Genomic DNA, 27,761 nt, shown 5'->3' on the forward strand with positions numbered 1-27,761 from the left:
ATCGCGGAACATATTGAGGTGGTCTGGTTAGGAGGTAAGAGGCCCCTGGCAATACCAGAACTGTTGGCCGACCTCTTCTCTGCCTGGGTGGCCGGAATTGCGCGGCCTTCTCCTTGCTGGGGCTCGCTTGAAGACGAGCCCCAGACTCGGAGCTGGACTCAACCTTGCGACCGCCTACATCGCCCAATCCAAACCGCCGCCACAGGACCCCCACAGCGTCACCACCTCTGGGGCCCCAGGGAGGGACGGGAGTGGGATCGCTGCCGCTTGGCCGCCACGGCACACCTCATGGCATAACGCCTAGATCCTCCCTGAACTCGTGACAACTCGCCCCTTTGTGTGCCGGGTCCCATAGCATGCAGCTTGACTTCATCACGTTGCCGCAGACTACTGCTAGAGTTGGGGCCTCCATTGTACACCCCCCCCATCCCCCCTGTTGTGAGAGAATCCGCCTTGGGCATATCCTTAGCCGCATCGCGGCCATCTTGGAGCGAGGCCTGGACTGCTGGGTGCCACTGCAGCTGGAATTTGGGAGGCGGGTTACACAGCCTGGCCACCGCTAACCTCCAACAAGTCACATTCACCTCGCCCCATTTTACCTATTGACTGACGGGCCCCCTCCCGCATCATACATCTCTGCCTGCACTGAAGGTACGTGTATTAGCCTGCACTTCAACAGCGACCAAGGTCATTTGCGGGGCTACTCTCGGACACCTTCCACAGCAGCCTTTTCCCGCCCATGGGGTGTTGGAGTTATCTGAACCAGCGAAACACTTTTGTATCCCCCTGGGCTCTGCGCCGCACACATCGTGGGGCCTTATACGTTGAGCAGAACGAGCGAATTCACCAGCGGTGTGGTGGACACCTCAGGGGCGGGATAACTCTTTCTTACGTCCCGAGTGGTACTGCAGGGGTCAGAATATTTGCCTACTATATACTTTGGACGCCGGGTGGATCACGTGCGGCCTCCTCCGGGTTACTAGGCCCGCTGCTTCCCCCCCTCCCTCGATTTTTGACTACCAGTAATCTGGCGGATCCTACAGCCGCGACATCGCGGACGCCGAGGCGTGTGATGGTCCGTGGTGACGCTAAGCAGTCCAAAATCCTGTTTAAAGCCAGAAAGACATCCAAAACGATGCCTGGGCCAGAGGGGAGCCCTACTACATCAACTCCGCCAGAAGAGGACTGGAAATCCCTACTTTTAGGCATGAAACAAAGCCTTTCGACAATAGATGCCAAGATTGACACCATAAATTCCCGCATGGATGGAGTAGTGGCGAAACTGGACCAGCATGATACCCGCATAAAGGAGGCTGAGGACAGAATCTCCGAACTGGAAGATGGGGCCACTTTGGCTAACCGTCAGGTCAATCAAATGGACAGACTCCTCAAGATAATTGCAGACAAGAATGAGGATTTGGAAGATAGGTCCCGCCAAAATAATGTCCACATTTTAGGCCTGGCGGAATCTACAAATACGGGGAAAATGGAGCTCTTCGTGGAGAACCTGGTGACTGAACTGTTCGGGAAAGAATCTTTCTCCCCACACCTCATCGTCGAGAGGGCCCATAGATCTCTCACTGCCCGCCCTCCTCCAGGGGCTACACCTAGAACCATCGTAGCACGTTTTCTGAACTATAGAGACCGCGATGCGGTGCTACGTCCTGCACGCGAGATTGGCACGGTGAACTACGGCAACACAACCTTATCCTTCTTCCCGGATTTTACCCCCTCGGTGTAGGAGGCACAGCGTAAATTTGTGGTGGTTAAAATGAAGTTTCAAGCTCAGAAGCTCCCCTACGCCATGCTCTACCCTGCGAAACTAAAGGTCTCCTACCAGGGCAAACACCACATCTTTGCAAATCCAAAACAAGTACAGGACTTTCTCAAGCAACATAAAAGGGACCGTGCCGGGGGTGATGCGGATGGGCGCCGCTCCAGATCGCGCTCACCGCTGGAACAGCAGGACAGATGTTGGCTAGGCTTCTGCCTGGGCCAAAGGACCCGTATACCTGGACATTGCTGATCACGATGCGCTGTGTTCCCGGTGAGGTACATTTACTGACTTACTATTCACTGGTCTGAGTGACACTATGTGCTCGGCAACCCACCTCCATCCCAGGACGGACGACCGGGTAACTACCTGGAGTCTTGTGGGTGCGAGTAAAGAAGTGGGAGGCAGGTCGGGCGCCCCTAGATACGTTACCCCAATGGGTGAACCCCTTTGCAACCTCTCCCTCCACAGGGTAGGGGCAACTGTAGAATGTTGTTTTATTATTTTTTGGCTTTGGGTGGGTGGGTGCTCTTTGCCCGGCGGGGTGGGGTTGCCGGTGTGGGAGGGTGGAAGTTCCGACACATCATGGACATGGTCATAACAATGTTAGTATTAATGTGGGTCGGGATTGCCAGAAGGGGCTACGGGGTTTCTAGTTGCACTGATGATGTTGTTTATTGTGTGAACCTTAATGTCATGCTTATACATTGCACATTTCTGTATTCTTTGGGATGGGTGACGTAACAGACATGCAACCTGCCCAACAACTACAACTGATCTCATGGAATGTACGGCGACTTAACAACCTGAGGAAAAAAAGGCAGATTTTGGGTTACTTGGATAGACAGGGAGTGTCCATTGCCATGTTTCAAGAAACGCATCTAATGTCAGGCAATCCCTCATAATTTGCATCCCGTTGGGCCTCCAGCAGAGTATTCTCGTCAAATTCAAACTACGCTAGGGGAGTCACCATCTTAGTCAGACGAGGGGTGCACTTCGCTCCGGCTGGAACTGAAGCAGATGCGAGTGGCAGATATTGCATGGTATGGGGCAGGCTCTACTCACATACAATCCTATTTGCATGCTACTACGGGCCTAATACGGATGACCCGACTGCACTTCCTACACTATGGCGTAAAATTCAAATGATGGGAATCGCTCATGTCATTCTGGGAGGTGATTTCAACACCGCACTTCGGCCAAACATGGACATATCCCACCCACAAGCGACACACTATACGCACACTCAACGTGCCCTATCAGACATTGTAGAAGAGCACCGCCTGATCGACGCTTGGGGACACGCACACCCCGCGCTCAGGCAGGGCACACACTTCTCTGCTATACGTGTCGAGCCATGGTGTCTTTCTGGGAGGAAGTGTTTGCGGCCATGTCGGACATGGTTGGAACGACTGTGCCACCTTGCCCGAAAATGTCATTGCTGGGGAAGGCATGCCCTGCGTTGAAGGCTCACCGTAAATTTTTCGCGCTGGGTCTCCTTCTGGCGAAGCGACATGTGGCGTGCCGCTGGGGACGCGGACGGGCACCCAAGTTTAAAACTTGGCTGGCTACGATGTCCACATGGCAAGACCAAATGCATAATTATGCTGAGCTCTTGCCACATAAATAACGGCCCAGGGACATATGGGGTCCACTTACTGCGTACCTTCTCCGACTTCAAGCCAGTACCCAGGCGGAGGACGACACAACACATCAGGGAGACGTATGTACCAGATCCTGCACTACACTCCTAAAATACGACACCCGTGGAATCCACCCCAGTACATATGCCTTGCCCCATACATGTAACACTGCATGCGGTACTACACATTGGAGCTCCTGCTCTATAATAATCAGCATCCACTGTACACCTGTGAGGTCAGGGATTCACATCTCATGTCACCTACACTGGTTGTATTCATGACGAAATAGTCACATTCCTTGCTCTCTAGCTCTCTAGTTGCGCTCCCCTAACCCAAAGGATATACACTTAGCAAGAAGTAAAAATAGACACATCTAGTCAAGTTCATTACCTAATCATTAGTCACATCCCCCCCCCCCCCCCCCCCCCATGGTATTAAGATCGATCCACTAGGTGCTGAGGGAATTAGTTCCGGGTTATTATGATCAGGACAATGCTGATGATGCAACATCAACGCTCCGCACCAAAAGGTCTTTTTCTCCGCATACCCAGTATGGTGGGCACATAGTGGGGGGGAACAGTCTGCACTAGACCCACCAGTTTGTCAGGTTATACCGTTAAATTAAAGTAAAAAACAAGAAACCTCAAGCATTCTCTGTCCTGTATATTTTGTTATCTTCTCCATTACTGAATGCATCCTTACGCAGCTCCCAGTAGCCTTCAACGCGGCTGGCCCTGATGGGTTGTAGGCGGCTTGTTGTGTCAGACACATGTTCCTTCAGTAAGTGATATATATTAATGACACTGTTGTAGCTGCCGGCCTGTGTTTACAGGTTTTAGGCAGAAAAGCTGTGTAATCTTTAATTGCCTCAATAAAGGTTTTGCAAAAAAAAAATAATAATAAAATTTAAAAAAATCATGTGATGGTATCACTAACTTGTGTCTGACAGAGATCCTTGCAGACTGTCGGATGCAGGTTGAAAGTGCTTAAATGGCACCCATGGTTGCAGGTGTTGGGAATTAATTGTGTCCTTGCGCTGCTCACTATTAAGACACTACATTTTTTCTTTCGTTTTTAGCTAAGCACACCCTGAGAGTGCATGTGTTTTCGTCCGCCACAGTGAAGTGCGACAATTGTTTTACGCCTCTCCACTTTCAAATGTCACCAGCCTCCACTGCATGTAGCATATCCAAGGCACACGTCATATGGGGAATGGAAGGTAGTGGGGGGAGAGGTAAACAGGGGAGAGGAAAGCAGGCAGAGTCAGGTCGATCTGAAGGGGAAAGTACTCCAGGGGGAACAAAGCAGTCAAAGCAGTCAATGAGAGAGACAGATAAAACCGTGAAGAACCGTGACAAACAATGTCCGATGTCCGGCTGGGTAGGTGACGGCCGAGAGGGTGACCCAGAGCCAGACTCTGCTATAGCTGCAAAGGACAGCTCCACCAGGCAGCAGCCAAGAATACTCGGGCTCTACGGTAAGTACGAACAGTAAAAGTTTCAGCCCATGGGGTATCGTCATAATTCCATAGAAGGCATCAGTCCCAGTGTTACTGGGAGGCGCCGTCCGCCTCGTCCTCCATCTTGGGGTGAGAGCAGGCGAGGTACGGATGGGGAAATTGCGGCCACCATTTTAGAGACAGACAGGTATGGGCAGCATCTTGGGACTGAATGCCGTGAATGGTGGGTGTAGTGCAACAGTCAGCAAACAAATGGTGCCCCTGGTGTTCCATTCGCAGTGAGCCTGTGGGTAATCTCTCCAACGTGAGAGTTGTAACTCATCGTGGTAAAAGCCCTTTTGTCTGACCTGTATTGTTAATTCAGGGTGCCAGGGTCACAGGGAAGGTCCAGCACTAAGGTCGAGGCCCTAGGGCAGACATTCACTGCGCAGCACTTTATACTTTTGCAGAGATCAGGCAGAGATCAATCTCACCAAAACAAGAAAACCGTCTAGATTTGCTTGAGTCAAATTCACCGATCAAATCCCCATGTATGTGGGCACCATTTTAAAGTCAGATAGAGCTCACTGTTTGTACAGCGGAGCTTTTTGATGGGCCACAAACTCCACACAGCATACCCCTCTCAGCCAGGAAGATGAGCAATGCCAATTGTACCTCAGACAGTGATTTGGTAACCAGCCTGTGTCCGATCGGGTCCGATCAAAATGCCTCATTTGTGGGCACCATTATCAGGTCAGTCAGAACAGATAAATGAAACGGAGGAGTTCCGCAGGGATTCTCCAGATAACACAGCCCCTCAAGATACCTTTCTTAGTCAGGGAGGAAAACAATGCCAAACGGACATCAGATGTAGCCCAGAGCTCCACGGGGGTCTTTACTTGGTAAGTGCTCCGGTCATTGTGTCCTCTGCTATCGAGATGCCGGCCATTTTGTTGGTGAAAGGAAGAGGACGGCTGATCTACGTAGACTGGGATCAAAGAAAAATACACTACTACGCTGGAAAAATGTTGACCGTGCTCATAGTTCAGTTCAGTATATATTCCGGAACCTGGGACTGGTAGGCATGTTATCAGAGCCAGCCATTGTTGTGGGATAGCAAGCTGAAAGGTCCAGGGCGACAGACCTGCACAATTAGGCTACCATGGGTCGCACAGTCCATTTTATTCTCATGTCTTCCCAAAAGCTTTGATGGGTCTTTTTAATTTTTGTGGAACATATCTGTCATCAGGCATTTAATTATTTATTTCAGTCATGGGTTGTATATGCAAAGCATATTTTGTTTTGCACTGCACCAGGATCCCTATACAGCCTATATGTGCGCTCAGAGGAGAGCCCATTGGAGATGGAAAATTTGTTGCACTGTATTGCAAACAGTTGCCCTCAGAGGGGACTGCACGAGTGCTTGGAAGCTGAAATTGCCATATGTGCAACAGAGAACCTAACAGAAGATTTCAAAGGAGTTGAAAAGCTGCAGTTGCGCTATACTACCAATAGAGTTCCTCAGAGAAGAGTGCATAGTAATTGGAAAACCTGTTGCACTCGAATGCCAACAAAGTTCCTCAAAGAGACAAGGCCTGAGACATATTTTAAAGTGTTACTTTTAGTCGGTGGCACAATGAATACTACAAGCCCATTCGTAGCATTTCATTGACAGGCCCTGTTTACATGTATTACCATATACTAAGAACTTATAAATAAATAAATATGGTAAACAGGCAAAAGCCAATTTTGCCATGTTTTACGGACAGAACATAAGCACTTTAACACTGCTTAGCAGTGATAAAGTGCACAGAATCCGAATGCCAAAAAACATTAAATTCAGAAAACATACAAGGTGAAGGCAAAACGTTTAGGGTGACCTTGCAGAGAGGGCCTGGTCAAACAGGGATGGAAAGCTGCAGTTGCACTGTATTACTGACTGACGCCCTCACAGAGGAATTCAATGTCTTTGGAAAATTTGTCGCTCTGTATTACCAACAGAGGTCCTCACGGAAGAGTACAATGCAGGAAATCACAAGCTGCAGTTGCACTATTCTACCAACAGCAGTCATCATCAAATAATGCAATGTAAAAGGAAAGCTTGGTGCACTATACTACAGGGGTCCTCACAGAAGAGTAAAGTGGCACTACAGCCCTTCCTGGGTTTATTCTTTGGAAGAGCGAATTTTTTGAAAATCACACAACGTTGCTGTCTTGAGAAAATAAAATAAATACAGCATTACATTATACTTGTGTCCAGGGTTTTCCTCAAAGAATTGCAATAAACAACATATTAACTTCTGTAAGATCTCATTTGCCAGCCTTGGAATGATTTCCATCATTGAACTTTTCCTTTCCGTTTAGGAATTAGGCCGTTTACCCTAATGGAGAATGACAAATGCACAATTATTCTTGTAAGAGTCTAACATCTTTGAATTTTTTCTCACCATGAATACATGTAAGGCGTACATTAATGTGTCTGAAAAGAAGTGCAAGTGCTGACAAGCTACTGCGGTTACCCAAATGTTACTAACAAAGCTGAGGAGTTGTGTCTCCAACCTAGAAATCTACATATACATGTTCAGGGATGAACACTTACCTGTAATCTGGGTCATCCGCTGTCCGATGTGAGGCTGACTGTTTCCGGAAACCACAATGTCATCACACTCTGAAAGATTAAGTAGGCAAGTGCCCACAAGAAGCTGACACTTTCTCAGGAGGAAAAAGTTAAAGGTGTTAAAAAAGTTTCCTTGCTAGGCGAAGCCTTCACAGGATTGTAGAAAACTAGGAATCTGGAAGCGAGCTCTAAAAATCCAGGGATCACATTTCTCACCGTGCACTCTGGTCCAGTCCACTATCTACCAGAACAGGAGCGTGTGAAGAACTCTTAGGAAAAGTATCAGCAAAAAAGGCTTCATAAGAGAGTCAGGGAAGGTAGAGTGACATCTTTCGGGATGTAGGAGAACTAAGCCTAAAGGCAACAGGATTGATTTGTTTGATTATTGCAAATGGACCAAAAAATGATTTTAAAAAATCAGACTGGAAAGTTTTGAGAGGGCAGAAACCTGGAAGATACCCAAACTTTCACTTGCACCTTAAAGTTTGGGACCAGTCTTCTTAATCGAGGGGATCGAGCCTTCACAGCAGTTTACGAATCTTGTAAATTCCGGGCAATCACTTGTAGTTCAGAGTCAAGTCACATTAGGAAATCAGAAGTAGTTGAGTCATGAAAGGAGTGGACAATGTAGAAGATGGAAAGGAATGAGGATGGAAACCTTTGATACAAAAGAATAGAAAACTTTGGTAGCAGAGTGAACAGAGTTGTTATACGGGAACTCTGTTAAGGAAAATAATGAAGACCAGTTGTTTTGAGTGACATTGCAAAAACATTTTATGTAGTGTTCAAAGGTAGACTTTAATCGTGTCATTTGCTGTAGCATAGTTCTGTGTTTATTACAGTAAAATTACATGAGATTTTACAGAATTGAACGTGGAGCATAACCCTGCATTTAGACCTATTTGTGTAGTGCAAAGAGCCCCCTCCAATAGAACATGAACCCGAGGATGCATTCTGCACCTAGAACATGGCCTTAAATGCAACTTAGCATGAACAGGAGCACCCAGCAGCCACTTGCGCTCTATTACTTTAATTATGCGGTAGGCATTTTTTCCTAAAGTTACTCTAAAATACGCAAGCATGCATAGCCACAAAATATTTGTAATTTCATGTCCCAAAATTACTTGGATTATCTCCGCATGATAAACGTTTTGGCCAGACCTATTGAAGACTTTGGTTAACTCTCTCATTCTGTCCATTTAACTGCAGATGCTAACCTGAGGACAGAGCTTGAAAGATACCCTGAATGTCATAACCTGGAGCCATACTTGGAGCCCCTGTCTGAGGTCATAGTGTTGTAAATTCCTTGTACACAGAATATATCAGCCAGAGATTTCCTTGATTTCATGCTGACAGGTGGAAGCCTATGGAACAAGGAAAAGTGAGCTACTTTGTAAACAAGATCTATTGTGACCATGATCAATGGGTTTCCTGCTGAACAGGTTAAGACCCCCAAAAAGCTGGTGAAAACTGTACCATCGATGAGGAGGGGCAGGCAAATTTTTGAAAAAGCTTAAACGTTTATCCTGGACTGCTTTGGATTGTGCACACTCGGCGCAGGATTTAACATAAAGCTGTACATCGTTGCGAACAGTAGGCCACCAGAAGTAACATAGGATTAGTTCTAAGGTTGACTTAACCTCATGATGACCTGCTACTGCAGCGTTGTTACACATTTCTAGAACTTCAGTTTGAAAGACATAAGTATGGATCAACTGCTGGACAAAATATAGATTATGATGGTGGGCCAAGGGTACTTGACTCTGCAGTGCATCAAGCACTTCCAGAGAGATCAAGATATGAGAGAGATACAAAATGGGATTCTCCAGGTTGTGTCCTTCTGGAGCTGATGTAGCACTGCTCCTATATCAAAATTTGTAACAACAGTAACTACAAAACTCTTCCTGGGTGAATCTGGGCATCTGAGAAAAGGAGCTTGGGAAAGCCTTCATGAGACTGACAAATCCCTATTGGGCTTGAAAAGTCAAAGAAAAACCTTTAGTTTGGTTCTCCTTCAAAGTGATGAATACATGGATAATCATTTCAGCGCAGTTCTTTTTGAACTGTCTATACAGGTTAGCTAGTACATGGAAAATCTAGGTCTCCTTGATGTACTTAAGGGTCAGACAGTCCAAGATGGCTGAGCTCTTAAGAGGTTCTAGATAATCCACTCTCTGCGAGACTCTAATCAAAATACTCCACTTCCGCTCTTTCAACTCTCACTTCTCCGCTTCAAAGAATAAGCAGTTTTCCCTTAGATGTAGAAGGACAGGATGAACATGAAATCTATGTTCCATAAAGGAACCACAGAAGATTCGGATGTCCCCCAGATACACCACAAGAAACGGGCTCAGAGAATATGCTATTAACGAATCTGTAGAAAACTACTGGAGCATTATTAAGGCCAAAGACCATGACCAGATATTTATAGCACCAAAAAGCTTTTTAAAATACCACCTTCCACTCATGACCCTTCTTTAGCTGGAACAGAGGGTATGCTTCATGGGATTATATTAATATTTAGCACCCAGAATAGACTCAATGATGTCCTTGATGGATGTAATCAGGCAACAGTTGTTAAAGGCGGTTTTATTCAACTCACGATGATCAATGCAAAGTCCTAGCTCTTTGCACTTCTTTGAGACTAAGAAGAGAGAAAGCCCCAAAGGGATTGTTGTTGACCAGACATTCAGGCTGTCTGACGACTTTCATCTAAATATCCCATCTGAAACTGCTCCATGTGCTGGGAAAGAGTATATTCTGCCACAGCAAAATATGGCTATGGTTACACTCGGAACTGCACAATTAAAAACCCTGTGAGGTGGGAGTGACTCAGAAGTAGGCTTCTGAAAGACTTTAAAAAACTCATGATAAGCCATAGCAATTGACAACGTCTGGGCTATAATGGGATGAGACAGGTCTTCAGAGGAATCTTGTACCACTGGCACCCAATAGCCCCAGTCTGAACAACAACTGTGTTCAAAAAATCACGAGAAAAAAGAGACAGCCCTTGTCTCTCAATTGACATGGGGTTTATGTTATTTCCACCAGGGTATTCAAAGCATTATGGCATAGTTTGGAGGTGTGATAAGATCAAAGGCAACCATCTCTTTATGAGTGCCTTAAGAAAATGGCTTGTACTTGATTTGAGAACGATTTCTTTCCGAACAGGATCTGGAGTCTCTGGACACAGTTCAAGTCCATACACATTCCTATATACAGTCCGAAAGTACTGGAATCTAACAAAGATGGAAGACAAATGAACTGCCCAGGGTGTACTCGAAGAATTAAATCTGATACAACACACAGGAACTGGACACATCGTAACACCTATGCAAAGGCTAAATCTGGCATGTACCCTGTCGTCCGGCTCAATCAGTATAGTCTCACAGCAGGTTATTTGGGCTTACACAAGCCTCCCTTACTTCTTTGATCTCTTTTAGCTTTTGAAAATGGGCATCTAATGGACCCAAGTTCCATTGGTTCCTTCGGCACAGCCGGTTAAGAATTAGTAGGATCAGTAGCTCAGTATTTTGCTTTGTCCATCTAAATACTGAGGGAAGAGGAGTAAAAGTGAACCTCTGGTTTCTCTATTTTCCATTCTTCATTCTTTGGGTATTTATTCAATCAGGAGAACCTGATCCAGAAGTTCATTAAATGACGAAGCTCTGGGAATCTTGCCAACTTGTCCTTTAACTCCTCTTTTAACCCTCTTCATAATAAGGTCATCTAAGTGCATTCCACCCATGTAGTTTTAGCATCAAGCTTATGAAAGTGTGTGCAAAAGAACAATGTTTTACTTTCCCTAGGTTATCCCACAAAAGGCCTCCTCTGAGAAACTTCACAGTTGGTTCACTCAAACATCTTCTTGAAGCTTGCCAAGAAATTGGATAATTGTTCAGATGAGTTTATTCGGTGACAACTAAGTGAATGGCCCAACTCAGACCTGCAGAGACCCCACTTTGGACTTGCCAAAGGAATACCGTTCAGGTCAAAAGACAAAACTAACCACAAGACCATTCAAAAACTCCTTTAATCTTGAATGATCTTCAGAATACTTACAAATTGAAGGACTGATAGCAGGAACCTGGAATGAATTGCTTGGTGAAGGGAGAGGGTAATGGGAGAGCGGCCACTATCAAAATGGAGGATTTGTGCATCCTAGGGTAGTCAGGCTACACTGAACATAATTTGTCAGCCAGCCATAATGAATTCAGTGTAATCATTGACTCCCAAGCAATGGCAATAGGAGGGAGCAAGGGATGCTGGTTATAGCAGGCCTCTCGTCTGCTCAGTTATGAACATATGTTCTTCAGAAGTGGAAGGTTACAAACATTGCCTTTTGGCTTTTAGATCATAGTCAGTTGTATGTGTGCGCAACCATCAATCATAAGTAAACAACTGTGTGGATTGCTACCGGAGACTGCCAGCGTTGCTTGGGGTCTTGAAGTCATAGTTTCCCTTGGCAGTTTCCACGCGCTCTTAGAATAATTTACTTGAGATTCGATGATGCAATGATAGTGGTAGCTCAACAGTATGGGTACAGTTGTAGGAGCATTTAAAAGCACCTAGGTGCTTAACAGTAAAATAAGCAAATTGAAAAGAAAAGTATGAGCACACTAATAATATAATAATAGCATTTATTAGCATTCAATTTCATTTGCTTCATATGTAGGATTGGGAATTTGTTGGCTCTTAACAACAAGGATTGCTGAGTAGGTGCTTTAAACATGGCACCCACTCTGCAAACTTTCAAGGTTGTTAAGGGAGGTGCTATGGCAGCAACTTTCTTTGTAATATGGAGATCTCCATCAAGCAGACAGTTATCTTTAAGGATGGTCAGTGGTCTGTCAGCAGGGTTTATTTTGTACTAGCATATGCACCTAAACCCCTCTGTAACATTTCCATAAACCACAACCATTTTTGAATAATTATTCTCTATTCCTTACCACTTTCCTGGTCCCTGCCACATTTACTAGAAAGTAGGATACCTATGTGTATCGAGCTCTTGGCTGAAGGGTGGCAATCTCCTCACAGGAAAAATTAGAGAGGCAGAGATATTTGGCTGAAGGTTTGGGAATAGCACTTAGTAGAAATAAGTGCAGTTCGTGAATCAGGACCAATGAGTACATCACAGATTTTTTTGGTACATGTGTACATTTTTGACATTTTGAACACTTTTATTTTTGGCTAATCAGGAAGTAAATAATGGCATTTAGGGTCATATGTATCAACACATTTCCCCATAGACACAGAATGGGCAAAACCCTTTGATACATCTGGCCCTTAGATTTTAAACAACACATCATTGGCCAAATAGAGATGTTGTCGTTTTTATGACATGCACAATATTTAGCACTTTTATAAAGCTAGTTTTAGGACACTATTAGCAGTACGGCGGTCCTCAGGTCCGACCACCACCATCACTGTGGGTCTGCCCGCTGTTTTCGGAGTGTGGTGGTCAGACCACCACGAGACCGCCGGCTCCATTGGGATCGAGGATCCTGCTGCGCTGGTAGTCTGCAACAGGCCTCATTATGCTGCCAGTGCCAATGCCGGCACCGCCAAGCCTTTACGTGTTGGCTTTCCAACGCTCATTTCCAGGCAGTGAGCCCGCCATGAAAAGGGTGGCAGAGAGGCAACTTAGGGGGTCCTAACAGGGCACCCTGCCATTTCTGGGGCTAGAGTTCATGTGGGGAGCACATGTTGCGTCCCCTGGAAACTGCACCCCTATTCGACATGCCACACCATGCAGGAACGTGCTGTAGCCGCTGTCATGGCAGTGGTCTGCTGTTAAGGCTCTCCTATGAGCCTTACACAGCCGCTGCTGTGAGACCGCCACAGCAATGCCCACCCTGGATTGCACCCGTAATCCGGTGGGTGGGCGCACTACAGGTTTGGCAGTCGTCCTGTCTCATGACGGTGGGGGGCCAATAGGAGGACTGCCTAACTCGTAATAAGATTTCTATGTGATTCTCTGTGTATATGAAATAACACCATACTATTGTACATGAAAGCTCACCTTGTTAATATTTTGGTTGTAATGAATCTTGACATTTAACATTGTTTGTGTATAACAAGTTTTCTTTGTTTTTCTCTACAGAAGCAGGCGCATTTGATAATCTACCTTCCCCGTCGTCCTCAGAGGAGACAAACCAACCGTGAAGACAATACCAATGTACAGCCCCTGTCTCTGTTTTCAAACGAGAACTCTTTTTACAGAGAGATTTGAATGAATGCGATCAATATGAAGAAAATGGTTATTGTTTACATTATTCCGATATATTAAGTTCCACTGAGAAAACTTGCCTCCCTATTTTTGCTGTAATGTCATACCGTAATATTTTGCTTAAAAGATTATTTTCTTCAGGCAAGTGAAAAAAATAATAAAATAGCAGCTGCAAAATGATGACTCATTTTTCTAAGGTGGTATGACGGGTAGCTTGCAAGAATATTATATGTACATTTTCACTTCATTCATTTCTAACAACTTTTAATGCAAAAATTATATTTCTTCATTAATTGTGACCGTCCAAGCTATGGGTAAAAGAGCAAAAAAAGAGTCATCGTTGGACTGGTGATTGTCATTCTTGGTCTCTAACCATTCACAGAAGAAAACCTACTTACAATCAAAGAAAATCGTCCTCAGCTAATAACAAATATAATTAGTGTTGCATGCTGATGACCTCCGACAAGATCAGAATAGAGTGCACTGTGTGTCAGTTTATATGAAGTGCCCACCATTGCACATCTAATACTTAGCCCTGTGCATTGGATCACTTGCAGCCGGCGGAGCGCGCCGAACTTGGTGGCCTATTAGGACGGCGGACGGACCAGTGTCCGTCCGCCACGGCCGAGTTGGAGGGACCGTCTGCAGGGGCTGATCCCACCGGACCAGCGTCTGTCCGCCACCCCCGAGGTGGAGGGACCGTCCGCAGAGGCTGTTCCTACCGCCATCATAATCTGGCGGTGGGTGTTTTGATGGTCCGCAGCGGTGATTCCGCATCCTCCAGGCCGGCGGTGGCTTCCACCGACCCGGAGGATGCGGAATCACCGCAATCACAATCGACCCCCTAGTATCTCCAAATTAAGCCAATAAAGCGATCACTCAGAGGTTTTAGCAATTCACTGTGTGTGACCAAGGTTGCTATATGGATTAAAGCCAACTTCTGGGGAATTACTAAAACATCTGAGTGAACGCTTTATTGTCTTTATTTGGAAACACTGATGAAGGCTAATTGCCGAAACGCGTCTGGCTAGCCTGTAGTTAATAAAGCTACTTCGTGGCAAAAGGTACCCCCCGAGTGCTGTCGTTTCATTCCTTGTGGATTTGCATGGTTGTGACGAGCATTATATATATATATATATATATATATATATATATATATATATATATATATATATATATATATATATATATATATATATATATATAACCAAACAAAAGAAGCTCTCACCTGAAGCGCCACACACAGCCCTTTATTGGTTGGAATGCAGAACACTAGATTATGCCTCCACAGCACAGATTCCATTGCCAAACGCGTTTCAGGTTCACTAGACCTTGCTCACTGGCTCAGAGGTAGTTTACAACAACAACATTTTTCAATGCTCTTGTAGCGTTTAAATAGCTACCCCCCTCATGGGCGTGTCTGACAATTGTATGCTGGTATATGCAGTCTAATGTTCCTTTGGTAGGACCCGCTATAGCCTCAAAGTGTCTTTAAATGTCTTTAAAACCCCCATTGGGGCTCCCCCCACAGTCACCAACAGAGTGGCCAGGCCCCAGGGGATGGGGTCACAGGCGTGCATCTAAGAGGGCCCACCGCGTGCCGAACCAACCTCCTCAGCCATTGCGTACACGAGCTCCAGCTGAGCTCACAATTCAAATTGGGTCTTGATTGCCAGGATGGCGGGTCAAGGACACGCATCATGGCCGGCTGCACACCCGCTCAGCTCTGGTTGCACTAAATCAGTGGAACTCAAGTCATCACCATGTGGCGGGAGGTCTGTGTCGGGGGGGGGTTCGACAATCTGTGACTCACAGCCTGCTAGACAAAAAGGAAGATAAGATTTTGCATCATGCGTCCATCAAAGGAGACAGAGAGAGAGAGAGAAATAGGGAAAGAGTGAGAAAGAGGAAGAGAGAGAGAAAGAAAGAAAGAGTGAGAGAGGAAGACAGATAGAAAGAGAGGAAGAGTGCGGAAGTGAGGAAGAGAGAGAGAAAGAGAGAAACAGTGTGAGAGAGAGGAAGAGACAAAAAGACAAAAGAGTGAGAGAGGGAGAAAGAGAGAAACAGTTTGAGAGAGAGGAAGAGATGGAGAGTAAGAGAGAGAGAGAAAAAGAGTGTGAGGGAGAGAAAGGAAGAGATGGAGAGGGAGAGTGAGAGTGAGTGCCAACAAAACCCTCACAGCTCACCTTTCCGCCACCTGTGTGTCTCCAACCATGTGCAGGGACATAGTGCAGCCCTCAAGCTTACTCATCTGAAACATAGTATAGAATCAGTAATGGCAGAGTATATACAACAGCACACGCCTAAATCGCTGTCCCGCGCCTGTGCACCCAGGCTCCTGCGTCCCATCCACTCCCGCTACCCAGAGGTGTCTGCCCGCCCATGCGCACACCAGCTGCTGCACCCCATCCACTTCCACTGCCTAGAGGTGACTGCCCATTGCTGTGCAAACAAGCCTCTCAGCTCACCTAACGCAACCTGCATGTAGAAAAGAGGGCCCACCATATGCCGCTGCAAGCCCCAAGCCTGGGGTCACAAACAGGGCACCCTCCATATCATGCAGCCCCAATCAGCAGGCCACCAGGTCTCACATTTGTTGCTGGGTCTTGATTTCGCCATGGCAGAGGACATACCAGCGCACCTGCTTCATCGCAGGCTGCAAACCCGCTCATCACTTGCGGTGCCACTAACACTGTGACCAACAAGGTGACGCCACGTGGTGTGCCTGTGCCAGCTGCTGTGCATCCGGTGCCACCAAGTCTGTGCCCCAAAAGTCATGGACCCTGTTTGATTGGGTAACGAGGTGCGGACGCCATCATGTCAACTCCAGGCCGGCGGAATGTGATGTCGTAGGCTCCTGGGCCCCCATGCCGACATGCATACCACACGGATACACCCCAAGAGAGGTCGAAAATGGTGTCAAGCAAGTGTGCCCGGCCCTTTTTATTGGCAGTGTCACGTGTCCTGTGATGCCTGTGCTATATGCGCGTGGTGGGTGTGTAAACCAGGCATGAGGGTGTGACTGTGGCATGCTGACAACTAGACCTGTGAACCTCAGATAACTACAGGGAAGACTTGGGACATGTGGCATTGTCATTCCTCCCTGTAAGCGTAAGTGGAGTGGGCTGGCCTGGCATATGCCAGTCTCTGTGTGAGGTTCAATATCTGTTGCCTACTGGGCTCTGAAATTAACAAATCAAGACTGAATTCGAATTGTGAGCTCGACTGACAGCAGTGTAGGTGTATGGAACAAAAGTTGAAATCTGTATGGAATACATTGTCGAAATATGTAGGTTTCAGGGACGTTAAAATGAGTTGCCTACTGGACTCTGAAATAAAAGAATCAAGACTGAATTTAAATTGTGAACCAAACATGCTGACTGCAGTGTAGGCCAGAGGCAGCGGTCAGCAATGGCCAACAGTCACGTGGTGTTCACTTGAGCTGCACAGTTAGTAGCACCAGAACCACTCAACGTCTGCGCACCCAGCGATGCTGCGTGGCCTGGGCAGGCCGCACTGGGAGCAACGTCTGTTGCATACTGGACTGAGCTATCTGCAATCACGACTCAATCTGAATTGTGAGCCCTGCTGTCCGCAGTGTAGATCGAAGGCAGTAGTGAGCACAGACATCGAGGAATGCTTTTGTCACTTCCTCTTGATAATATCCGATGACATGGAGTACAGTTCACTCTGCAATTAATAAATCAAAGCTGAGTTCAAATTGTGAGCTCTTCTGGCTGCAGTGTAGACTGGTATTCAGTGTTTCTTTGGACTAGCAAGATGAATTTGGTCATTGTACTAAAGCTATAACTGATTTAAAACAAGTTCTTGAAGCAAGGATACTAAAAGGATATTATGTAGGTTTTAGGGATGTTATACTTAGTTGCCTACTGGACTCTGCAATTAATGAATCAAGACTCATTAATTGTGAGCTCTGATGACCGCAGTGTAGGCTGGTGGAAGCGGTCAGCAAGCGCCCACAGCCATGTGGCATTGAGTTGAGGTGCACAGATAATGTCACCTGAAGCATCCAGCATGTACGTAGCCTGCAATGATACGTGGTCCGTGCAAGCTGCACTGATAGCAATGTCTTTTGTCTAATGAATTCTGCCTCAGTAAGGCCATGACTTGTGGTACACTGAGTTAGTGGCACCTGAAGCACTCAACCTGTGCGTATCCTGCAATGATGCCTGGTCCGGGTGGGCCGCACTGGTAGCAATTTCTTTTGTCTAATTAATTCTGTCTCAGTAAGGCCACGTTAGCAGTGACTTGTGGTGCACTGAGTTAGTGGCACCTGAAGCACTCAGCGTGTGCCCACCCTGCGATGATGTGTGGTCTGGGTGGGCCGAACTGATAGCAATGTCTTTTGTCTAATAAATTCTTCCTCAGTAAGGCCACGTAGTGGTGACTGGTGGTGCACTGAGTTAGTGGCACCTGAAGCACTCAGCGTGTGCGCAGCCTGTGATGACACATGGTCCGGGCAGGCTGCACTGGTAGCAATGTCTTTTGTCTAATTAATTCTGCCTCAGTAAGGCCACATGGCGGTGACTTATGGTGCACCGAGTAGGTGGCATCTGAAGCAATCAGCATGTGCGCAGCCTGCGATGATGTGTGGTCCGGGAGGGCCGCACTGGTAGCAATTTCTTTTATCTAATGAATTCTGCCTTAAGAAGGCTACATGGCGATGAATTGTGGTGCACTAAGTTAGTGGCACCTGAAGCAGTCAGCATGTGTGCAACCTGCGATGATGCATGGTCCAGGCATGCTCACTGGGAGCAATGTCTGTTGCCTACTGGACTGCTTCATCTGGAATCACGACTCAATCTGAATTGTGAGCTCTGCTGTCCGCAGTGTACATCGAAGGCAGTAGTCTGTACAGACATAACTCTGTGGTGCTGTGCCGCTGGGTATCCAGGGGGCCTGTGTCAAGGAGGCCGGTGGTCACAGCGGTGGCTTCGTGGCAGGGTGAGGACCGCCGCTGTGGCAGACATGTTGGCCTTCCCAGAAGTGAACCACACCCAGAGCTCCGGCCCCATTTATTCACACTCCTACGCTATAGTGGCGTACGTTGGACCAGCGGTAACTATGTAAACGTTACAAGCACATTATAAAATGTTGTTGCTGTAACCTACCTTTGAGCCAGTGAGCAAGGGCTAGAGAGCCTGAAATGCGTTTGGTAATGAAATCTGTGCTGTGGAGGCATGATCTTGTGTTCTGCAGTCCAACCAATAAAGGGCTGAAAATCACGCTGTGTGTGGTGCTTCAAGTGAGAGCTTCTTTCGTTTGGATATATATATATATATATATATGTATATATTACCTACTGGTGGTCGCCAGTAGGTAGTTATAGTTAGAACCTAGTTTTCATAGGAAAAGCATTTTTTGATTTGCAAATAACTTTGGCGTTGTTTGATGAATCTTCACAAAATTCTTTAAAAAAAAGGTCTATCCAGGTTAGCTCAAATCCTGAAAGATTAGGGGTGATTTGTCAAGTGGGGGCTAAGAAAAAAGGGAGGTCCCAAAAAGTGCTTTCTCCATGTTAATTTTCATAGGAAATTTTATTACAGGCTACAGACCGGACTGCTGAATGGAATTACACCAAATTTGGCAGAAAGGTGGAGCTTGGTTAAGAAAGTGACCTTTTTTGAAATGGTGTAAATCTGTTTAGTAGTTGTTGAAAAATCAAAAAATAAAAGTAAAAAAATCAATTTCCCACAGGAAACTTTAGTCAAGGCTACAGCCCGAACTGCTGTATGGAATTACACCAAATTTGGCAAAAAGGTAGTCCTTGATTCAGAAAACGATTTTTTTTTTTAATCGTGTATATACGTTCAGTAGTTGCTGAGATATCTGGGGCAGCGGTGGATTCGCGCACCCTCCCGACCATGCGCTTCACTGTGACTGGCTGCCACGACCGGAAGCTTTACTGTGATTGGCTGCCAACACTCCGAACCAGGAAGTGTCGGCAGCCATCTTGTGAGTGGGGGCTGCCCCACTAAATTTAAATGAGCCACCGGGTGGGCCAGGTTCCGGGGGCTGTCCTATACCTATATTGCAGGGGCCTGCAGGGCCACTGCAGCCCCAGGGACTGCCACCTCCCCGGGGCTATGTAAATTAGGTACGGGAGGGCACACCACCTCCCCAGGGATGGACACCCCCGGGGCTTTAATTAAATATGCAGGGGTGGGCTTTGCGGGCTTTCCAAAGCCCCGGGGAACATCACTTCTCTGGGACTTTGAAAATAAAAGGAGGGGGCCCCACAGCACCTCTGCTGGAGCCCATGATGGCTCTGGGGGAGCCCCACTCACCAGGGCCGGCTCTTGCAATGTCCGGGGAGCTCACCCCCGGGACATTATTGTTTGCTATGAGAGGGTGAAAGCAAACCCTGGTTGCTTCGTTGAAGCAAGAGGATGAAAACCTGCTCTTGGTTCAATGAAGCAAAATAGAATTGCTTTAGGGCAAGGAAAGCTGCATGTAGGTCCTGTTGCCTAAAAGGAATGCCGACTCCCCCAGGAGACGGGGAGCCGGCAGGACCGTGGGGCCATTGGGGCTCACCCCAGAGTCACCAACAGAGAGTCCAGGCCACAGGGGATAGGGTCCCCAGGGCCAGATGTGGCCTGGGAGGGGGGCCATGTGAAAAAATAAATAAGTAGATGTGGGCATGCCATGGGAATGGGGTCCCTGAGGCGAATGTAAATTAAAGTGAACGCTTATTATTTTTAAAAAAAGAATGGAACTGCGACCCTAAAGCGGCCCCCTAGTGTGCATACGAACGGTGCGCAGCTCTCAGCGTGGCCCCCTAGTGTGACCCTGCTGGGTGCGCAGCTCTCAGCATGGCACTCGAGTACTTCTGAGGTCTTTCAAACATCGATGGGCATATTCTCAAGGGCAAATCGCTGAGTTAACTGCACTTTATGGCAGCCAAAATGGTGATAAGTTTAACGCAACATTCACAAACTGGTGCAAAAAGCCCATATCACCAGTTTGCCAGCGATAGCAGCCTCAAAAAGCATTGTCACGGATGACCGCAGCAAATATTGCTAATGAGATGCAAAGTTAGCGTTCCCATGCAAAAAGCAGCGAACACACCAATTCGCAAGTTTCTCAACCACCAGGAAGATCGGCAAAGATAGTACCTTCCACCACCAGCCCCTTGTCCGCCATCCCCCCTGAACCCCTGACAAACAAATATGAATATACAGTAATTTTCTAAAATCTGGAACATAAATCAGCTGATGTCGCACACATATAATAAAAAAGATGCATTTGAGGTTGGACAAATGAGAATCTCAGTCATCTATGGATTTACATATAAAACATTTTATTTAAACAGAACAACAAAATAAAAGTAGGCACAGCCATGGCGTGTCATCCCTCGACAATTTGTGAATCACAGCCTGCAAGACAAAAAGAAAGATAAGATTGTGTATCATGTGCCCATCAAAGGAGAGAGAGAGAGAGAGAGAGAGAGAGAGAGAGAGAGAGAGAGAAAGAGTGAGCCAGAGGAAGGGAGGGAGAAAGAAAGAAAGAGTGAGAAAGACATGAAGAAAGAGACAGAGGAAGAGAGAGAGAAAGAGAAAAACAGTGTGAGATAGAGGAAGAGATAGAGAGTGAGGGAGAAATTAGGACAGAGGGAAAGAAAGGAGAGCGAGAGTTAGTGCCAACACTGTGGACAAAACCCTCACAGCTCACCTTTCCACAACCGTAGTGTCTCCAACCACGTGCAGGGACATAGTGCAGCCCTCAACATAGTATAGAATCAGTAATGGCAGAGTACATACAGCTGCACACTCCTAAATCGCTGTCCCGCCCCAGCGCACACAGGCTCCTGTGTCCCATACACTCCCGCCACCCAGAGGTGTCTGCCCGCCCCTGCGCACCCCAGCTGCTGCACCACATCCACTTCCCCTGGCCAGAGGTGACTGCCCATCGCTGCGCAAACAAGCCTCTCTGCTCACCTATCGCAACCTGCATGTAGAAAAGAGGGCCCACCGCGTGCCGCTACAAGCCCCAAGCCTGGGGTCAGTGTACAGGGCACCCTCCATATCATGCAGCCCCACTCCGCAGGCCACCAGGTCTCACATTTAGTGCTGGGTCTTGATTTCGCCATGGCAGAGGACATACCAGTGCACCTGCTTCATTGCAGGCTGCAAACCTAATCCGCACTTGCGGTGCCACTAACTCTGTGACCAACGAGGTGACGCCACGTGGCTGTAGGTCTGCACTGTCTGATAGCTCAGGCGTACCATGTGGTCCAGCAGGGCACCCAAAACCTGAGCTGTCTGGACCGCCGGACGGGGCATCATTTCAGGCTGCATACCCGCTCAGCAGGTATGGTGCCCCTACCTCAGTACAATGAAAGTCACCTTACTGTGGCGGTGTGCCTATGCCGGCCGCCGTGCATCCTGTGCCACCAAGTCTGTGCCCCAAAAGTCATGGACCCTGTTTGATTGGGTAATGTGGTGCGGATGCCATCATGTCACCTCCAGGCCGGCGGAATGTGATGTCGTAGGCCCCTGGGCCCCCATGCCCACATGCATACCACACGGATACACCCCAAGAGAGATCAGAAATGGTGTCAAGCAAGTGTGCCCGGCCCTTTTTATTGGCAGGGTCACGTGTCCTGTGATGCCTGTGCTATATGCGCGTGGTGGAGGTGTAAACCAGGCGTGAGGGTGTGACTGTGGCATGCTGACAACGAGACCTGTGACCATCAGATAACTACAGGGAAGACTTGGGACATGTGGCGTTGTCATTCCTCCCTGTAAGCGTAAGTGGAGTGGGCTGGCCTGGCATATGCCAGTCTCAGTGTGAGGCTGTGAACAATGACTCCGGAGCTATGGGCGTGGTTCTGTCCTGGGCTGTATGAAGAATGAACTAATGCGATGTCTCTGTTGTAGTGTTGGTGCCACGCAGGCCGCAAGCACCAATGTGTCACCCTGTGACCCAAGTCCACAACATGTCTGACATGGAAGGTGGGGAGAATCACTGACCCTACATCCATCCATACTTCCACACATGAAAGATCAAGCACATGACATATCTTCGTGGATATGACTGTTTATTGCATATTCAGTGGAGTGTTGCAGCTATAGCAATACAGGGCCATGGAAAGCCCAAATTGCCATTTTCAGCATATGGAGGGCAGCCAATTAGAGCCAAGCTCGGGCTCGGGGGTTAGGCTCCCCCAACATATGTACTTATATAATCACTCCACCAATTCTGAAGCACTTATAAATTCACTATACACTCTCCTTGCAGTACTCTAATTATCCAGTCTCTACCTTTGTACGTATGCAATAACCGAGGCAAAGTTACATAACCAAATCTTTCCCCACTGCGAGAGATAACATGGTTGCGAGCGCTGTACACAGCACAATATAATGTGGTAGGGCCCAGGGGCAGCATTATGCATACATAATGAACACACGGACACAGTTAGATAGATAGTGGAACGAATTACGGGCAAGTGCGCACAGACCCTTTTTATTACCAGGGTGACATGTCCAGTGACGTCTGTGCTGGATGCGTGTGGGGTGAGTCTAAGCCAGCCCTCAGAGAATGGTTGGTGCTGGCAGCAACTACAACAGTGATATTCGGATCACACACAGAGATTAAATCATAAATGGTCCATGACTTGTGGTCCATGACTTGTGGGGCACAACGGTAGGGGTACCAGATCTTAAATCATACACAAAAAGATTGCATCGTAAAGGGTCAATGACTTGTGGTGCACTGACTGAGGTAGGGGCACCAAAGATGAGCGTGCAGAGGTGAAGAAATTGTTAATGCCAGTCAGTCAATTAGCTTTATTTCGATAAAAAAATATCTTAAAAGCATTACAAGAAAAAGCAGTAAAACACCATGATTTAAAAACATTGGCTAAGAATGGACGGGTATCAGACATTAATATTCGCAAAGCCTCTTTGTAGTATCTGGTAGCCAGCCCTCTACATAATGGTTTTAACCACATAGATCTTGGAGATTTGTAGGCCAGGCATTCAAATAAAAAGTGGGCAATAGACTCCACTCTGGTTGTACAAAATATGCAAAAAGTAGTTTGCCCCGGAATTTTTCATCGGGCCGACAGTTCTCTTAGGGGAAGAAGGCTCAACCTGAACCTAAAGTACAGGGCTCTATCAAAGGGCTTTGAAATCAAGTCCAGGTAGGGTTCATATAAAGCTACATTACTTAGTTTTGAGGAACTCCATAGTGGTTCTGCATTCCTTGGGATTGGAATTTGATTTGTTGGCTCGCCACTGCCAGTATATAGTTTTCAGGGCAACTTTCGGGGGGGCACATCTGGAAGACCAAGCGTAAGCAAGACCCAAATCACCAAGCAGAGTTTTGACATTACTAAGCCACCCTATTTTGGACCAGCCCAGCATACCCAGTATTTCTGACAGTCCTTCCGCATAGCTAACAAGTTCAGGCACCCTCCATAGGCGAGCCCATAATAGTAGCGTTCGGAGACGGGCCTGGTCACTAATCGAGCGGCAGCCCATATCCAACAGCAGGGGTAACGTTGTTGTGCTCTGAGGGAGGGACCTCAACTCCTTCAAAAATTTGTTTTCAGAGCAGGAGAGGAGATTGATCTTTGGAAAACCCCAAAGTTCAGCCCCATATAGCGCTGCACTGACTCCTCTTGCTTTATAAATGTCTAAAACAGGGGCAATAGGTTAAAAGGAGGTCGAGCACTGCTCTTTAAGAAGTGACCCAACAACCCTTTTATGGCCCAACAACAATTTTTGGAGGTGAGGGCTACATTGCATAGAGTCAGCCAAGCGGATGCCAAGGTAGTCAAATTCCCTGACTATTTCCAGGGGGACACCGTTCAATTCAGCGGGTTGGCCAAGCTTTCTGGGTGGATTCAATCACAGGTACTTAGTTTTATGGGTGTTAGTCCCAAGCCCCCTGCTGGTGCAGACGATCTGGAAACTGTCCAAAAGGCTCTGTAAGCCCATGGATGACTTTGAGATGAGGAGGGTATCATCGGCGAATAGGAGGGTTTGTATTTTCTTACCCACCAGGGACGGAGCGTCAGATTGTTTGCTCAAAAGGTGCTCCACCACTCCATTCACATACAATGAGAGGTAGACAGTCAAAATATCGAGTTGGAAATATCGACTTACCATAATATCGAGTCTGTAATATCGAAGGAGCATAATATCGAAGGCAAGAATATCGTAGGACAGAATATCGACCCAAGGTAAGTTATATCGAAATACTTAATATCGATGTAAGTAATATCGAAGTTAGTAATATCGATAGCATATATATCGATGTTAATAATTTCGATGACACTAATATCGATATTTGTATTATTTTATAGTTTTTTATTATGTATGTGTTATATGTTTAATTTAAGTATTTAAAATAATTACTATTATATGTGTATACATTTTCTATAATAATATAGAAATTTATAAGGAAATTTGATGTTTTAGTACCGGAGCGGGTTGTGGGTTTATAGGGGAATAGGGTGGGAAGTAATTTAATTATGGTAAGTTGATTAATAATTAGTAGGATTAATTAATTAATTATAATTATTTGCTAATTAATATTGATTAATTGGGAAATAATTAATTGATTAATTGATATATATTTTCTGTAGCGGGATGTGGGTTTATAGGGGAATAGGGTGGGGAGTAATTTAATAATAATTAATTAATTAATATATGTTTTTAAATATTTATAACTAATTAATTGGCAAATAATTAATATTAATTAGTTAATTAATTAATATAATTTGGTACATATTTTACATTAGTAATTAATTGGTAATTAAATAATATTAGTTAGTTAATTACATTATTAGAGTAATTTATTTATATATATAATTTTTAGTTACTGTTAATTAATTAATTGGGGAAAATGATATTAATTATTAAATTATATTAATTACAGCTTATGTGCTAATATATTTATTTTATTGTTATTGTTAATTAATTATTAATTGCTAATTAAATAATATTATTTACCTTTGGGTTAAGGAGTATTTTTAGGGTTCAGGGTCATTTTTGGGTTTTTGGGTAAAGGGGTATTTTTAGGGTTCAGGGTCAGTTTTCAGTTCATGGGTAAATGGGTATTTTTAGTGTTCAGGGTCAGTTTTCAGTTCATGGGTAAAGGGGTATTTTTAGGGTTCAGGGTCAGTTTTCAGTTCATGGGTAAAGGGGTATTTTTAGGGTTCAGGGTCAGTTTTCAGTTTTTGGGTATAGGGGTATTTTTAGGGTTCAGGGTCAGTTTTCAGTTCTTGGGTAAAGGGGTATTTTTAGGGTTCAGGGTCAGTTTTCAGTTTTTGGGTAAAGGGGTATTTTTAGGGTTCAGGGTCAGTTTTCAGTTTTTGGGTAAAGGGGTATTTTTAGGGTTCAGGGTCAGTTTTCTGTTGTTGGGTAAGGGGGTATTTTTAGGGTTCAGGGTCAGTTTTCAGTTTTTGGGTAAAGGGGTATTTTTAGGGTTCAGGGTCAGTTTTCAGTTCTTGGGTAAAGGGGTATTTTTAGGGTTCAGGGTCAGTTTTCTGTTGTTGGGTAAGGGGGTATTTTTAGGGTTCAGGGTCAGTTTTCAGTTTTTGGGTAAAGGGGTATTTTTAGGGTTCAGGGTCAGTTTTCAGTTCATGGGTAAAGGGGTATTTTTTAGGGTTCAGGGTCAGTTTTCAGTTCATGGGGAAAGGGGTATTTTTAGGGTTCAGGGTCAGTTTTCAGTTCATGGGGAAAGGGGTATTTTTAGGGTTCAGGGTCAGTTTTCAGTTCATGGGGAAAGGGGTATTTTTAGGGTTCAGGGTCAGTTTTCAGTTCATGGGGAAAGGGGTATTATTAGGGTTCAGGGTCAGTTTTCAGTTCATGGGTAAAGGGGTATTTTTAGGGTTCAGGGTCAGTTTTCAGTTTTTGGGTAAAGGGGTATTTTTAGGGTTCAGGGTCAGTTTTCAGTTCTTGGGTAAAGGGGTATTTTTAGGGTTCAGGGTCAGTTTTCAGTTCTTGGGTAATGGGGTATTTTTAGTAAATTAATTATTAATACTTATTGTTCAGTACATATATATTATATCTTTACTGTATATATTTTTATTTATTAATTTTAAACATTATTAGATACTTTTAAATATGTATATTTTATTTATTAGTGTTATATACTTACTTTTACATTTATATATATTAAAAAAAATCGATATTTTTAACATCGATATTTTTTACAACGATATTATTTTTTCGATATTTTTGTACTTACCATGTTGTAGATAGGATGTCGATATTTTTGCCCTCGATATTGTTGACTCGATATTCTTGTAGGTCGATATTTTTGTAGTCGATATTCTGTCATAGATCCACAATGAGAACAGAGTGGGGGCAAGGACACATCCCTGGCGGACCCCCTATTCACAGTAATTTTTTCAGTCTTTTGGCCCTGGGTACCCCACCTCACCTAGGCAAAATTCCCAGTATGCAACTTCACCAACAAGGACAAAATATAGCCCGGCATCCCCAGATCAGAAAGTACCGCCCATAGGCGGTCACGGGGTACTAGGTCAGAGGCAGTCTTTAAATCAATAAAAGCGAGATAGAGACTGCCTTTGCCTAGCACTACCACCTTCCAGTATATGAGCATTAGTCTGAAGACCTGCTCAATGGTGCCCGTACCTGTCCTAAACCCTGCTTGGAACTCCAAGAGGATGTTATTTTCAATCTCCCACTCGAGCACTCTCCCTAGAATCACCTTCCCCGCAACCTTCTGGGTAGAATCTATAAGGCTGTGGAGAAGTGTGGCTCAATGGTTAGAGCAGCAGACCCTGATGCAGAGGTCTTGCCCGGGACCAGGGTTCAATTCCCCGCCTCGGCGGGTCTTGGGTTCAAAATTCCACTGACCTGATAATTCTTGCCTCGGTGCCTGTTCCATCATGGAGTCCCACTCTGCAACTCCGGGCAATAGCTTGCTTAATCTCCACAACAGCCCCCACTATGCTAAGGATGCCTGGCCTCCACCTTGGGGGTGCCCAGGAGTGGACGACTCACAGGGAAAGCCAGGATGGGTTCCACAGCGGTATTCGTACAAGCGCCTTGAGACCCTTG

At 45.9% G+C, this 27,761-nt stretch overlaps 1 protein-coding gene across 2 annotated transcripts in view; it reads left to right on the forward strand.

Moving 5' to 3' along the window:
* LOC147733276 (galanin peptides-like) overlaps positions 1–13,878 on the forward strand; it is a 244,358-nt gene extending 230,480 nt beyond the window's left edge. For both annotated transcript variants that reach the window (XM_086958945.1, XM_086958944.1), the window contains one exon: positions 13,576–13,878. In XM_086958945.1, coding sequence (XP_086815071.1) covers positions 13,576–13,637 — 62 coding nt within the window. In that variant the 3' untranslated portion in view covers positions 13,638–13,878. The remainder of the gene's footprint in view (positions 1–13,575) is intronic.
* The last annotated feature ends 13,883 nt before the right edge of the window (positions 13,879–27,761 follow it).

The sequence above is a fragment of the Lissotriton vulgaris genome, chromosome 2_1 (assembly GCF_964263255.1).
Source record: "Lissotriton vulgaris chromosome 2_1, aLisVul1.2, whole genome shotgun sequence".
Lineage (NCBI taxonomy): Eukaryota > Metazoa > Chordata > Amphibia > Caudata > Salamandridae > Lissotriton > Lissotriton vulgaris.